This window comes from Dipodomys spectabilis, unplaced genomic scaffold, assembly GCF_019054845.1.
Source record: "Dipodomys spectabilis isolate Male_0828 unplaced genomic scaffold, ASM1905484v1 ptg000273l, whole genome shotgun sequence".
NCBI lineage: Eukaryota > Metazoa > Chordata > Mammalia > Rodentia > Heteromyidae > Dipodomys > Dipodomys spectabilis.
Genome location: NW_024870950.1, coordinates 4270928 through 4284577, shown reverse-complemented (window position 1 = coordinate 4284577; position 13650 = coordinate 4270928). Strand labels below are relative to the sequence as shown.

The following is a 13650-nucleotide window of genomic DNA, read 5'->3' as shown; positions in this document are numbered from 1 at the left end:
ATTTTTCATCACATTAAGAGTTTATGCAGGGCTCAGAAAAAAATAAATTTAAATTCTGCCTTAATGGAGTTATTTATGAGCAAAAGTAACATAGCCTCAAAGCATAAGCAGCAAATGAGATTTCTTGGAAAAAATAGGTTAAAAAGACCTAGGGCTGGGAAGGTGGCTCAGTGGTAGAGCACTTGCCTTGCATGCATGAGGCCCTGGGTTCGATTCCTCAGCACCACATAACCAGAAAAAAAAAGCCGGAAGTGGCACTGTGGCTCAAGTGGTAGAGTGCTAGCCTTGAGCTGAAGAGCTGAGGGACAGCGCCCAGGCCCAGAGTTCAGGCCCCACGACCAGAACCAAAAAAAAAATAAATAAATAAGACCTGTCTAGATGCTCAAGAGTGACTTCACACTAAATAGGTGTTACAAATATTTTTATTTTTATTTTTGTTGGTCATGGGGCTTGAACTCTGGGCCTGGGCACTGTCCCTCAGCTCTTCAGCTCAAGGTTAGCTCTCCACCACTTGAGCCACAGCGCCACTTCCAGTTTTCTGAGTGGTTTATTGGAGATAAGAGTCTCACGGACTTTTCTGCCCAGCTAGTTTTGAACCATGATCCTCAGATCTCAGCCTCCTGTGTAGCTAAGATTACAGGTGTGAGCCACCAGTGCCCAGCTAGGTGTTACAAATTTTAACCAGCATTTTCCATCAATCCTTTGCAAACTGGTGGTCCAAATGCCATGGAGGATTTGATACTGGTGAGACATGTATGTTTCCCCATCAAGGAAAGATAGCCTCACTGAAAAAGGAAAGATCAAGGGTCACTACAGCAATTCATACCATACTGTGTGTATGTGTGTGTGTGTGCGTGCGTGCGTGCGTGCGTGCGTGCGTGTGTGTGTGTGTGTGTGTTGGGTTTTTGTCAGTAGTGAGCTTGAACTCAGGGCCCAGATGCCGTCCCTAAGCTTTTGTGCTTGGGCTGGGAAGGTGAATCAGTGGTAGAGTGCTTACTTTGCATGCATGAGGCCCTCAGTTCGATTCCTCAGCACCACATAAGCAAAAAAAGCTGGAAGTGAGGCTGAGGCTCAAGTAGTAGAGCACTAGTCTACAGCTGGAGGGCTCAGGGACAGTGCCCAAGCCCAGAGTTCAGGCCCCACAACCAACAACAACAACAAAAAGAAACCTAAGCTTTTGTGCTCAAGGCTAGTGCTCTATCACTTTGAGCCACAGTACCACTTCGGGTTTTCTGGTGGTTAATTGGAGATAAGAACCTCACTGACTTTCCTGCCTAGGCTGGCTTTGAACTGCAATCCTCAGATCTCAGCCTCCTGAGTAGCTAGGATTACAGGTGTGAGCCAACAGTGCCTGGCTACTACTGTGGTTTATATAAAAAACAAGTATTAGCTGGGCGCTGGTGGCTCACGCCTGTAATCCTAGCTACTCAGGAGGCTGAGATCTTAGGATCGAGGTTCAAAGCCAGCCCGGGCAGGAGAGACCATGAGACTCCTATCTCCAATAAACCACCAGAAAACCGGAAGTGGCGCTGTAGCTCAAGTGGTAGAGCGCTTGCCTTGAGCTGAAGAGCTGAGGGACAGTGCCCAGGCCCAGAGTTCAAGCCCCACGACCGACAAAAAAAAAAAAAAAAAACAAGTATTATACATGAAGAAAATTTAGAAATAGCTTCTTAGAAGAGATGCATTGATGGATGAAAGAGCTGTGACTATCTGCACAGTATAAGGGTAGGGTTCTTGAGAAGAGCAATCCACAAAGCCAACAGGCTGTTCATCATTTTGTATTAAGAAAAAAAATGGAGGCTCTTTAGCCTTAAAGTGCTGAACACTTTGGTTCGTTAAAACTTCAACGCCAGGCTGGGAATGTGGCTTAGTGGCAGAGTGTTTGCCTAGCGTGCATGAAACTCTGGTTCAATTCCTCAGCACCACAGAAGCTGGAAGTAGCACTGTGACTAAAGGAGAGTGCCAGCCTTGAGCAAAAAGCAGCTCAGGGACAGTGCCCAGGCCCTGAGTTCAAGGGCTAGAACTGGTAAAAACAAAAACAAAAAAACTTCAAAGCCAATGTGGCAAGCAGCTAGGATGCATTAAACATCTATCTTGTATCCTCTAACTTGCACAAATGCAGAATGTTGCATTTTTTGGTCTAATGTCTAATGTATTTATTTATATTTTTCCATAATAGTAATGAATACATACCCTCTGCATCTGGTAATCCACCCGCCACATTCTCAAAGTCTGATCTCGGGACCATGTAACTAGCTGATAGTCTTTAGATCCTAAAAAGCAAAATAACAATCATAAAATTCTTCTGAAATAGACATTCATTTTGTTATATGTTACAATAGTAATACAGTCATTCATTCATTCATTCATATGTAATATATCCAATAGATATTTAATAAACATCTCCTTTATGTTAGCACTATTCTAGACATCAGGATAATAGCATGAATAAAACAATCCCTATTTTGAACCTTCTTCTTCCTTTGGCTACAACGACCTGATTTTCTTCCTGCCTCTTTAAGAGATATTACCCTCACAGTGAAAATCAAAATCAAACCTGGGGTGGGGATATAACTCAGTGGTAGTAGACTGCTTGTTAATGAGGCCTTGGCTTTCATCCCTAGTACTTCATAGATAGACAGATAGATGGATAGATGGATGGATAGATGGATAGATAGATAGATAGATAGATAGATAGATAGATAGATAGATAGATAGATAGATAGATAGATAGAAGTAGATAATTGTGGTCAGAAAGTTTCTGGGATCCTTACATTTATTCTATTTCTGACCTTACTATGGAATTACATAAAGTATCACCTTATAATTTTATGAAATTGTACACATTCTATGTAATTTTCTATTACAAAAATTACAGTTGCCTAGATACACAATATAATTTCTTTTCTATGGCTAAGTGCAATAGATCAAGTTGAAAGCTAAAGGCCGTTTACACCATTAGTGGAATAAAAAAAAAAAAGCAGCCTGATGTTGTTTTTTTTTGGTCGTGGAGCCTGAACTCTGGACCTGGGCGCTGTCCCTCAGCTCTTCAGCTCAAGGCTAGCACTCTACCACTTGAGCCACAGCACCACTTCTGGATTTTTCTGCTTATGTGGTGCTGAGGAATTGAACCCAGGGCCTCATGCATGCAAGGCAAGCACTCTACCACTGAGCCACCTTCCCAGCCCCAGCCTGATGTTTTTGAAAACAGATTTTGTAGCTAAGAATAAGAAAGCCATGATGAGGATCATTAGTCTCTTTAGAAATATTCTGGTGCCAGCCACAACTGTAATCCCAGTTACTTAGGAGATTGACACAGGAGGATTTGTGTGTTTGAGGCCAGTTTGGGTACCACAGCAATAGGAGATGACTGCAAGTGGGGTAAGCGGTGATACTGTAATCCCAGGTCACTAGAGATTTTTTTCTGGGACTTGGGACAAGTTTCATTATTCCACTTGCCAAGTTTTCCTTCCGTAATATGAAAACATCAAGAAATATACTTTTGCTCTGTCGAACATTAGAGATTATGACAATAAGATGTTAAGAAAAGAAAAACTGCATGTAAGGATACAAAGGTAAACTGATGGAAAAATTAAGGCCAAGGACTTTCTAACTCTCTTTATTCTATGACCCTGAATTAGTGAGGGCTGACTAGATTAAGCCACAATAGTAAACAACCCCAATATCTCAGTAGCTTAATGCAAGAATTTCCTGGTTTAGTGGGGCACCAGTGGCTCATGCCTGTAATCCTTAAGCTGTTCAGGAGGCTGAGATCTAAGGATCATGGTTTGAAGTCAGCCTAGGCAGGAAAAGTCCATGAAACTCTTACCTCCAATAAACTAATCAGAAAAAGCCAGAAGTGGTGCTGCGGCTCAAGTGGTAGAGCACTAGCCTTGAGCATAGAGAAGCTCAAGGTCAGAGCCTACGCCCTGAGTTCAAGACCCAGGAATGGCAAATAAAAAAAAAAAAATTCCTGCTTACTCTACACCTCATCCTCATGGCAAGATCTTATGGCAGCAGCTCTAGCCAGAGTCTTGACATTTGCTGTGACAGAGGCAAAGTCCGTAACTGCACACTAAGCCTTGACATTTCAATCCTGCTCATGTTCCACCATCGAAGCAAGTCACACGGCAAAACCATCCTCAAAAGATTTGAGAAGTAAAATACCATTATGTGTTTGTGAAGACAGCTGAAAATTTGTGGTGTACCATACTAATGACCACCATGGGCATCCTTCATCAACAGAAAGGAAAGGGAAAAACGCCCTGAATTTCTGATTTCGAGTCTTTCTCAAGTCTCTATCAACATCTCACTGCAGTAGATCTCTTACTAAAAAGAGATACATAGGAAATCAGAGGAGGGAAGTGGGGAAAGGACATAGTGTCTTTATTTAAAGGCAGTCTCCAAGCCTTGTTATACATCCTCCTTACTATATGCCCCATGGCTGGTACAGCAGTTCACCACAGCGCAGAAGATCAGACAGTAGCCTTCTTCTCCACTCACCTTCCTTCTGCCTTCTCCACTGGAACTCCAGCACCACATCATCATGCCCCACAAAGGTGTGGACTGGGGTGTTCAAGTCAAAGACATTCCAGAGTAGCAGGCTGTTTTCTCTCCGCAGCTGGGGAACCATTACAGTCACTAACCCATTGCTAAATGGCTATGACAAGAAAGGAGAAAGCAGTTGACTATTCCAAGGCAAATCAGTTTTTCCAAAGTTGTTGTTCTTACTAATTGAAATAGATTAGATGATAAAAGACCTCACCCCATCTGGGGAAAATCTCCCCTGATACAATAAGGTGACCATGGCATCTAGCCTTTACTTAGCTGAGGGAAGAGACCTCAGCAAGTGAAAAAAACTCCAAGGCTGAGCCTTGGAGAACTTTGAAAATTCTACAATAAGCTCTACAATGGCTCTTACTGATATTTCACATCCTAGCTGCTCTCTATGAGCCCCCTCTGAAGAATGAGCACATGAGGCTCACTGGGGGAACCCCAAGAGCAGCAATTATAATGCAGAGAGGCCAGAAGCATATGATCCACATGAAATATCACCTTTCCACCATCCCAGTGTCACACCACTCTACACAACTAGGTGTAGAGTAGTGTAGAGTGTACTCTACACTACTAGGTGCTCTTGGGAGAACCCCAAGAGCTTCTCCCAAGAGCAGCAATTAAATTCCTGCCATGCAGAGAGGCCAGAAGCATATGATCCACATGAAATATCACCTTTCCACCACCCCAGTGTCACACTACCAGGGAAAACGTAGTAACCTCAGGACTTAGCAATCTCCAACCTTCCAGGGAGCTAAGGGATCCATCATTTTGATACCTATGTCCTGTTATTTACAGAATAAACCATAGCCACTTAAGTATATATTTACTTATCTTCAACTTCCATTTCAGTATCTCTCCTGGACTTTTCAGTGTATTATTTTTAGCAAATACATTAATTCAGATATGTCAGTTCATAAGAACAGTGTTTAATTTCTTGGCAAGTGATTCCAGATGCAGAAACAACTTAATGCCCAATTATCTTCTTTGTTCCATAACATCCCAGTGTGACAGCCCAATGCATAAAGGTAGCTTTCTTCACCCTGTGCTTGCTCTCAAATTGATATTAGAGGAAACATATTGTCTCTGACTAGCAGCTATCAATGTGGCCATGAAAAATGGCTGGAAGGTAGATAATAGCCTACCTTCTCTATCTGTAGAATTTTATGGTTTACAAAGCACATTTTTTTTTGGGGGGGGGGGGGTCCGGTCGTGGGGCCTGAACTCTGGGCCTGGCTGTCCCTCAGTTCTTCAGCTCAAGGCTAGCACTCTACCACTTGAGCCACAGCACCACTTCCAGCTTTTTTTCCCTGCTTATGTGGTGCTGAGGCCTCATCATGCAAGGCAAGCACTCTACCACTGAGCCACCTTCCCAGCCCTACAAAGCACATTTATATACATGGTATTTAAAAGGGAAAACAGATTGTGATGTTCTAAATGCCACTTAATTGTCTATTTCAAAACAGTGTCCTTTGGCTGGGTGCTGGTGGCTCACACCTGTAATCCTAGCTACTCAGGAGGCTGAAATCTGAGGATCACAGTTCAAAGCCAGCAGAAAAATCTGTGAGGCTCTTATCACCAATTAACCATTAGAAAGGCGGAAGTAGCACTGTGGCTCAAGTGGTAGAGTGCTAGTCTTAAGCTGAAAAGCTCAGGGACAGCCCCCAGGCCCAGAGTTCAAGACCCATGACTGGCAAAAACAAAAACAAAACAAAAAAATCGGTGTCCTTTATCACAACAATGAAAAAAAGAAAGGCTGAGTGGGAATTACTCTCTGTATTATGCAGATGATGAAATTTCTGCTCAAAATCAAGTGGCTTATTTTAAGCCACACATTTATAAATGGCAGAGCTGGACCCAAACTCCAAACCACACTCCTAAGTCAGAAGCCAGAGTTATTTCTATCATACTTCATTAGCTTCCAGCGTCTACTTTCTCCACCATCCTAACCTGCTGTACTACCCCTGGGGGGTACCAGCTATAGTCACTAATTCTAATGCTGAGATCTGCCCAGCACTCCAGGTAAATTTTTAAGCGGTAAAAGGCATTACCATATTTGCTGTGCCTCACACCAAGACAGAAAAAGTGCCTCACTAAGAAAGAAAATAAGAGAGGCTAAGTATTGGCAGCTTATGCCTATAATCCTAGCTGCTCAGAGAATCATAGTTCACAACCAGCCCAAGCAGGGCAGGGCTGATTTTTTTATGGCGATACAATCTAAAACCAAACAACAACAACAACAAAAACAGTAAAAAGCTGGGCCGGAGGCATGGCTCAGGTGACAGAGTGCCAGCCAAATGAATAAACAAGCCAAGCCAAGCCAGGATGAGGCCTGAGGTTCAAACCCCAGTACTGGCCAAAAATAAACAAATAAATAAATGAGAGAGAGAGAGAGAAAGAGGGACAGAGACAGAGAAAAAGAGAGAGAGAGAGAGAGAACAAGTCCCCTTTTGCCCCTTGTGTCTGGAACACTAAGGTAGTATATGTCACTCACCGTGTATCTGGCCTTCCAGACAGGTACCTGACAAGGGAGAATATTGAGGTATTTCCGGGGCTGGCGGTAATCCCAGAACTACAAGGGGAAAAAAAAAAAGATAACTTATGAAATAAACACTATTTTTTTAGAACTTGGCTATTGAAATAGGCATAGTCTTTGAATGCATTGCTTTTTGTTTCTCCAAAGAAAATTCCAATAGTGTATTTTGTAGCTTCATTTCCCTAACTATGCTACTGTGCGACAGGAAGAATCATTCTGTACACATCTATAAACATTACAGTAAGATTTCTAGACTTCACGAGCACCACCAATCAGGGCAGATCACTGTTCCCTGCCAGGGAACTTCTGCTGCAGCTGAAAGGTGAGTGAATCAGGCTTTGATCTTGCATTATTTTTACATCAAGCAAGTAATGTAATGACAAGCTATGAAATGCCCTACTTACTGCATTCAGACATGCACACCTTTACAACTTTAAGGTGTTTTAATCTCACTTAATCTTTACAACAAACATATAGCAGATGCTATTTTATCTCTTTTTTAAATGAAGGACTGGATGGTTTCTGGTTCCTGAACTTGATAGATAAGCTTACTGGGATATGAGACAAAACTCAAGTGTAATAAATAAAATAAAAACAAACCACTTCTGACACATAAAAGTAAATTACAAACAGTAAAAGATTAAGAACAAAAACTACTAAGCTGGGCATTAGTGGTTCACGCCAGAAATCCTAACTACTCAAGAGGCTGAGATCTGATGATTGAGATTCAAAGCCATACTGGGCAGGAAAATGTAAGACTCTTCTCCAATTAACCAGCAAAATGCCTTAAGCGGAGCTGTGGCTCAAGCACAACACCAACCTTGAGTGAAAAAGCTAAGAGATAGCACACAGGCCCTGAGTTCAAGTCTTTGTATCGGCACACTCGCACATGCATGCACACACAACCCAGGTGCTAGTGGCTCATGCCTGTAATCATACCTACATAGGAGACTGAGATCTGAGGGTCACAGTTCAAAGCCAGCCCAGGCAGGGAAGCCCATGAGACTCTTATCTCCAATAAACTTCCAAAAAAACAAAACAAGGGCTGGGAAGGTGACTCAGTGGTAGAGCACTTGCCTTGCATGCCTGAGGCCCTGGGTTCAATTCCTCAGCACCACATAAGCAAAAAGAAAAAAAGCCGGAAGTGGTACTGTGGCTCAAGTGGTAGAGTCCTAGCCTTGAGCTGAAGAGCTGAGGGACAGTGCCCAGGCCCAGAGTTCAGGCCCCACAACCAGACCCCCAAAAAAAACAAAAACAAAACAAGAAATCTGGAGGCAGGGAATGTGGCTTAGTGGTCGAGTGCTTCCCTAGCATGCATGAAGCCTAGGTTCAATTCCTGAGTACCACATAAACAGAAAAAACTGGAAATGGAGCTGTGGCTCAAGTGGTAGAGTGCTAACCTTGAGCAAAAGAAGCTCAGAGACAATGCCTAGGCCCTGAGTTCAAAGGCCAGGACTGGCAAAAAAAAAAAAAAAAAAAAAGCTGGAAGTGGTGCTGTAGCTCAAGTGGTAGAGAACTAGCCTTGAGCACAGAGAGGCTCAGGGGCAGTGCCCAAGCCCTGAGTTCAAGCCCCAGGACTGGCCAAAAAAAAAAAAAAAAAAGGCTCTGTCTTGATGTTTATAAACCCCTTGGGGTTGTAATTTATTTGAATCATTTTAGTTTTTTTCCCTTCCTTCCTTCCTTCCTTCCCTCCCTCCCTCCCTCCCTTCCTTCGTTCCGCTGCACCTGAGGCTTTGAACTCAGGACCTGGGCACTGTCCCTAAGCTTCTTTTGCTCAAGGCTAGCACTCTACCACTTGGCTACAGCACCACTTCTGGCTTTTTCTGTTTATGTGCTACTGAGGAATTGAACCTATTGCTTCATGCATGCTAGGCAAGCACTCTACCAGTAAGCTACATTCCCAGCCCAAAACAGAACCTTTAAGTCTTATGCATGACTCTAGTTCTATTAACCAACAAATGGTGTATAACATATATATATATGAATACAATAAAGCATTAAATATTAATTTAATGCTGTTATAAACCTGCTAAGCCAACTTCTACAGTGAAGTCCCTGTCTTTATGGGACACAGAAGGAACTGTGGAACAGAGGTGGCCCTGCCCTGCTCCCAATCTGATCAAGGGTAACAGAATATGCCACAATCAGAGAGGACAAAGAAACAAGACACACTGTACTGTGAGATAAACCAAAAACAACAGGGTCATCAAAACACATCAAACCTTGAGCATTTCTGGGATGTTAAAGTATACCTAGCAAAACAACTCTATGCCTAACTTTTGCAATGCTAATGTGTAAGAGGTCCTAACTTTAGCAGATATGATAATCGTATGAGAAAACTGCCGTTTTTCCATTATAAGCTGACCAAAGAAAACTTGGTAACTGAAGCAATTTGGTGGTTTTCTTTTCTACTCGGTCTCAATGTGTCTATCAGACTTTCTTGCAAGTAAACTTCTTTTCCTTCCTAAATGCTTTTGTCACTGACTTCCTGTCACAGAGGGAAGGAAACTTAAACAAGTTAGCTGCCATAGCATCACTTGTGCTGGTCAATAAAAAGCTTGCTCAGTTTTACTTTATTCACTCAGCTTCCCATGAGGTGCATGCTCCCACGAAACAGAGGATGCTAGCTCTCTATAGCTTTCCCTCCCATGTGCTAAACAACCCCCCCATCCCGCCCAAAACAGCTTCTTTAACTGCCCCAACGGGTGCCACTCACCTTGACAGAGTTGTCTTGACTGGAAGTAGCAAGAATGTGCTCACTATCTGGATGCCAGTCCAGCCCATGGATTTTGGAGAGATGGGCTGCTAAATATTCCACTGCTGTGCTGGGTTTCTGCAAGAGATTTGGCCCTGAGTTTGTCAGTTTCAAAAGAACTTGACTGAGGGCCCATCACAGAATAGTCTGATGGGTACTGAGGGGATACAAAATACTGTCAGGTACTATTTCTACCTTTTACAAGTACTGTTCTATCTAAGCCAAACAGACCATCAAGAATGGAGGACTAATTAGAAGGACAAAAATGAATTACACTCAGGGGGAAAAATGTTCACTCACCCGCTTATCCCATATCCGAACATCACCGTCATGGCTGGTGGCAAGGCAATTGGCATTTTTTTTATTCCATTTGACCTGGGAAGCACCAGCTACAAAGAAAAACCAAGGGAAGAAAGCTGCTTCCTTCAGTGCTTTCAGCAGCAGAGGGAAGCACCTCCACAGCAGTTGCATCATGAGCTCTAGAACCTTCCAGTTTTCTATGACTGCACCAACTCTATCTACCACTACAGTTTGATGTGGCCACTGGCTCAATGGGCTCCACTGTTTGCAGTGTCAGACAATGTAAACTCCAAGTCCTTTTTCCTCAGTGCCAATCCAGAAAGGCACAGAGCTACCTAAGACAGGAGGAGGAAAGGGCTGAGACACGGAGAAACTGGAATACAGTGCCATGTTCAGCTGGCTCGTAAGAAATAAGTCAAATTAAACCAACCCCAAACTGCTGGTTTCTGTTACTGCTACAACTTTGTCACCTTTTGCTCTGGCTGGTGTAAATGCAAGGCTTCGGAAGCAACTTCCTCTAAGATATGTGATAGACCAAGGCCTCCAAATCTAACAGAAAACTCAGGCCCAGAACTTGTCCTTTGCCCAAAAGAAAGTTTTGAGTTTGTTAATGGCTTTCATTTATCTTAGTTTTCCTTTTCCTTTCTTCCCTCATCATCCACCCTTTTATCCAAACCCTACCCCCACCAATGTCTGTTTGTTTGCTTATTTGAGGCAGGGTCTTCTGTATAGTCCACACTGGCCTTAAACTTGCTCTATATCCCAGGCTGGCCTCACATACTTCTACTCAGTGCTGGGATTTCAGGTGTGCACCACCTGAACAAGTACTTTCTGCCAGCCACTGGTGTTTCATGCCTGTAATCCTAGCTACTCAGGAGGCTGAGATCTCAGGATTGAGGTTCAAAGCCAGCCTGGGCAGCAAAATCTGTGAAACTCCTTATCTCCAATTAACCACCAGAAAACCAGGAGTGGTGCTGTGGCTCAAGTGGCAGAATGTTCGTCTTGAGCTGAAGAGCTGAGGGACAGCTTCCAAGCCCAGAGTTCAAGCCCCATGACCAACCAAAAAAAAAAGTACTTTCTTTAAACTGTACATATTTATGGGGTACAGTATAAAAATTCAATTCATGCATAGTGATTAAATCTTGGTAATCAACATTTCCATGTGCTTAATCATTTATCATTTCTTTATAATAAGAATAAAAGCAGATCACTGAGGATAAATCCAGGTTATGTATTACTTAGGAGACTCAGTTTCTTTGCAAGAAGGACATCCGCTAGAGGAGAAACATTATGAAGAGCTTGCTCCACCTCTTTTGGACAATTACATAGAGTTCCAAGCAGTTCCAGCATGTTTTCCAGTAGGAGGATCATCAGAACAGAAAGGCTCCCAAGGGTTTCTGAGACCCTCTAATCCAACCTGTCTTACTAGGATTGTGACAGCAGGGTCACGTACAGGCCCCAGGCTGAAAGAGCCCTGACCCAGAGAACACTCTGAAGCACATACAGATATGCTCCTATTGACTCTCTCCCCAGAGGCATAAACAATGTGCTCACTGTCAGGTGAGACCTTAGACTCTGGGAAACAGACAGTATCCAAGGTGCAGCTCTCAGGGAATGTTAGATTAAGTGGTGTATAAAGGTTAACAAGCCTCTCATGTGAACTGTTTTCTCCCAGGGTAGTTCTGGCACCACTAAGAAATCTCACTGAGGGGCAAAAAGAAAAGATACTGACTATACCTTTTTTTTATACCTTTTTTCTATTTTTTTTTTTTTAAGCAGGACCCATAACACACAAAAAAAGCTATCAGAACAGGTGGGCTAAAAAAAGAGAATTGTCTCCTTTTTGAAGGTTTCTCTAAAACCAATCTAAGTTAGAAACATCAATTGATGTATAAGCATCAATTTAGAGAGAGAGAAATGGGCTAGGGATATAGCTCAGTAGTAGACCCTGTGCTTAGTATTCATGAAGTCCTGAGTTTGATCCTCACCATCACAAAAAATGAAAATAAAAGAGAGAGACAGGTTGGGCATGGTAGCTCACGCCTGTAATCCTAGCTACTCAGGAGATTGAGATCTGAGGATCGAGGTTCAAAGCCAGCCCAGGCAGGAAAGACAGTGAGACTCCTATCTCCAATAAACCACCAGAAAACTGGAAGTGGCGCTGTAGCTCAAGTGGTAGAGCGCTAGCCTTGAGCTGAAGAGCTGAGAGCTAGTGCTCAGGCCCAGAGTTCAAGCCCCATGACTGACAAAAAAAAAAAAGAAAGAAAGAAAGAGAGAGAGAGAGACAGAGTCGGATATCAGTGGCTCATGCCTATAATCCTACTTCTCAGGAGAGTGAGATCTGAGGATCATTCTTCGAAGCCAGCTTGGCAGAAAAGTCCCTGTGAGACACTTATCTCCAATAAACTACTCAAAAAGCTGGAAGTGGCACTGTGATTCAAGTAGTAGTGCACTAGCCTTTGAGCACAAAGAGGCTCAGGTACAGCACTCAGGCCCTGAGTTCAAGCCCTAAGACTAGCAAAAAGAAAAGAAAAGAGACAGAGATAGACACAGAAACAGACTATTGGGGAAATCTGACTATTTCTTAGATATTTCACAATATTGAAAAACCATTATTAACTAGATATATTAATACTATTATGGTTTTCTTTTGTAAAAGTTTTCTTCTTTTGTAAAATTACACCAACATTTATTGAATAAATGGTATAATACCCAGGTTTTACTTCAAAATATTGAAGAAATGGCATAATACCCAGGTTTTACTTCAAATAGGAGAGGGAAATGGGTCAGGGGAAAGATGGAAAGAGATTGGCTATATGATGATTATGATGGCTGAAGCTGACTGAAGCACAGAAGGCAAGTTATAACCTCAGGGTAGAGTCAGAGTTAACCTGATGCAAGCACTTTACAATGCAGGACCTTCTATCCCACCTCCAGTTATAAGTGGTCAGAGTGAGAGAAGGAATGGAACTGAATAGAATGGAACAGAAAGGAGTAAAATGAAGACAAGCAGAGATGGACACTTACCTACAGCAGATAATGCAACAGTAGGTTTCCTGGTATCCCTGAAATATAAAAATTGGAGGTCACATGTCCAATTCATATGCTATCAGCCCCCTGGTGCTTTTTTACCCTTTCGCACACATTCCTTTACTTTCCTCTCAACGGGAACTTAAGAGTTGTATCTGCTTTGAAGGACTTAAAAAGAAATATAGCCTGGTGCTGGTGGCTTATGCATATAATCCTAACTACTCAAGAGGCTGAGATCTGGGGAGTGAGGTTCAAAGCCAGCCTGGACAGAAAAGTCTGTGAGACACTCTTCTCTCCTATTAACCACCAAAAAAGCCAGAAGTAGGAGAGCGCTAGCTTTGAGCAAAAGCAGATTAGGGATAGCACCAAGGCCCAGCATTCAACCCCCAGGACACGGGGACACACACACACACACACATACACACACACACACACACACACACACACACACACACACACACACACAAAGAGAAGA

The 13650-nt window shown here is 42.8% G+C and overlaps 1 protein-coding gene across 2 annotated transcripts in view; it reads right to left on the bottom strand.

Annotated features, from left to right (window-relative positions):
- Wdr59 (WD repeat domain 59) overlaps positions 1-13650 on the bottom strand; it is a 69736-nt gene that overhangs the window by 38972 nt on the left and 17114 nt on the right. For both annotated transcript variants that reach the window (XM_042700940.1, XM_042700939.1), the window contains exons 6-11: positions 13173-13210; positions 10146-10234; positions 9807-9923; positions 7049-7126; positions 4504-4660; positions 2194-2273 (exon numbers count right to left, since the gene is read on the bottom strand). In XM_042700940.1, coding sequence (XP_042556874.1) covers positions 2194-2273; positions 4504-4660; positions 7049-7126; positions 9807-9923; positions 10146-10234; positions 13173-13210 — 559 coding nt within the window. The remainder of the gene's footprint in view (positions 1-2193; positions 2274-4503; positions 4661-7048; positions 7127-9806; positions 9924-10145; positions 10235-13172; positions 13211-13650) is intronic.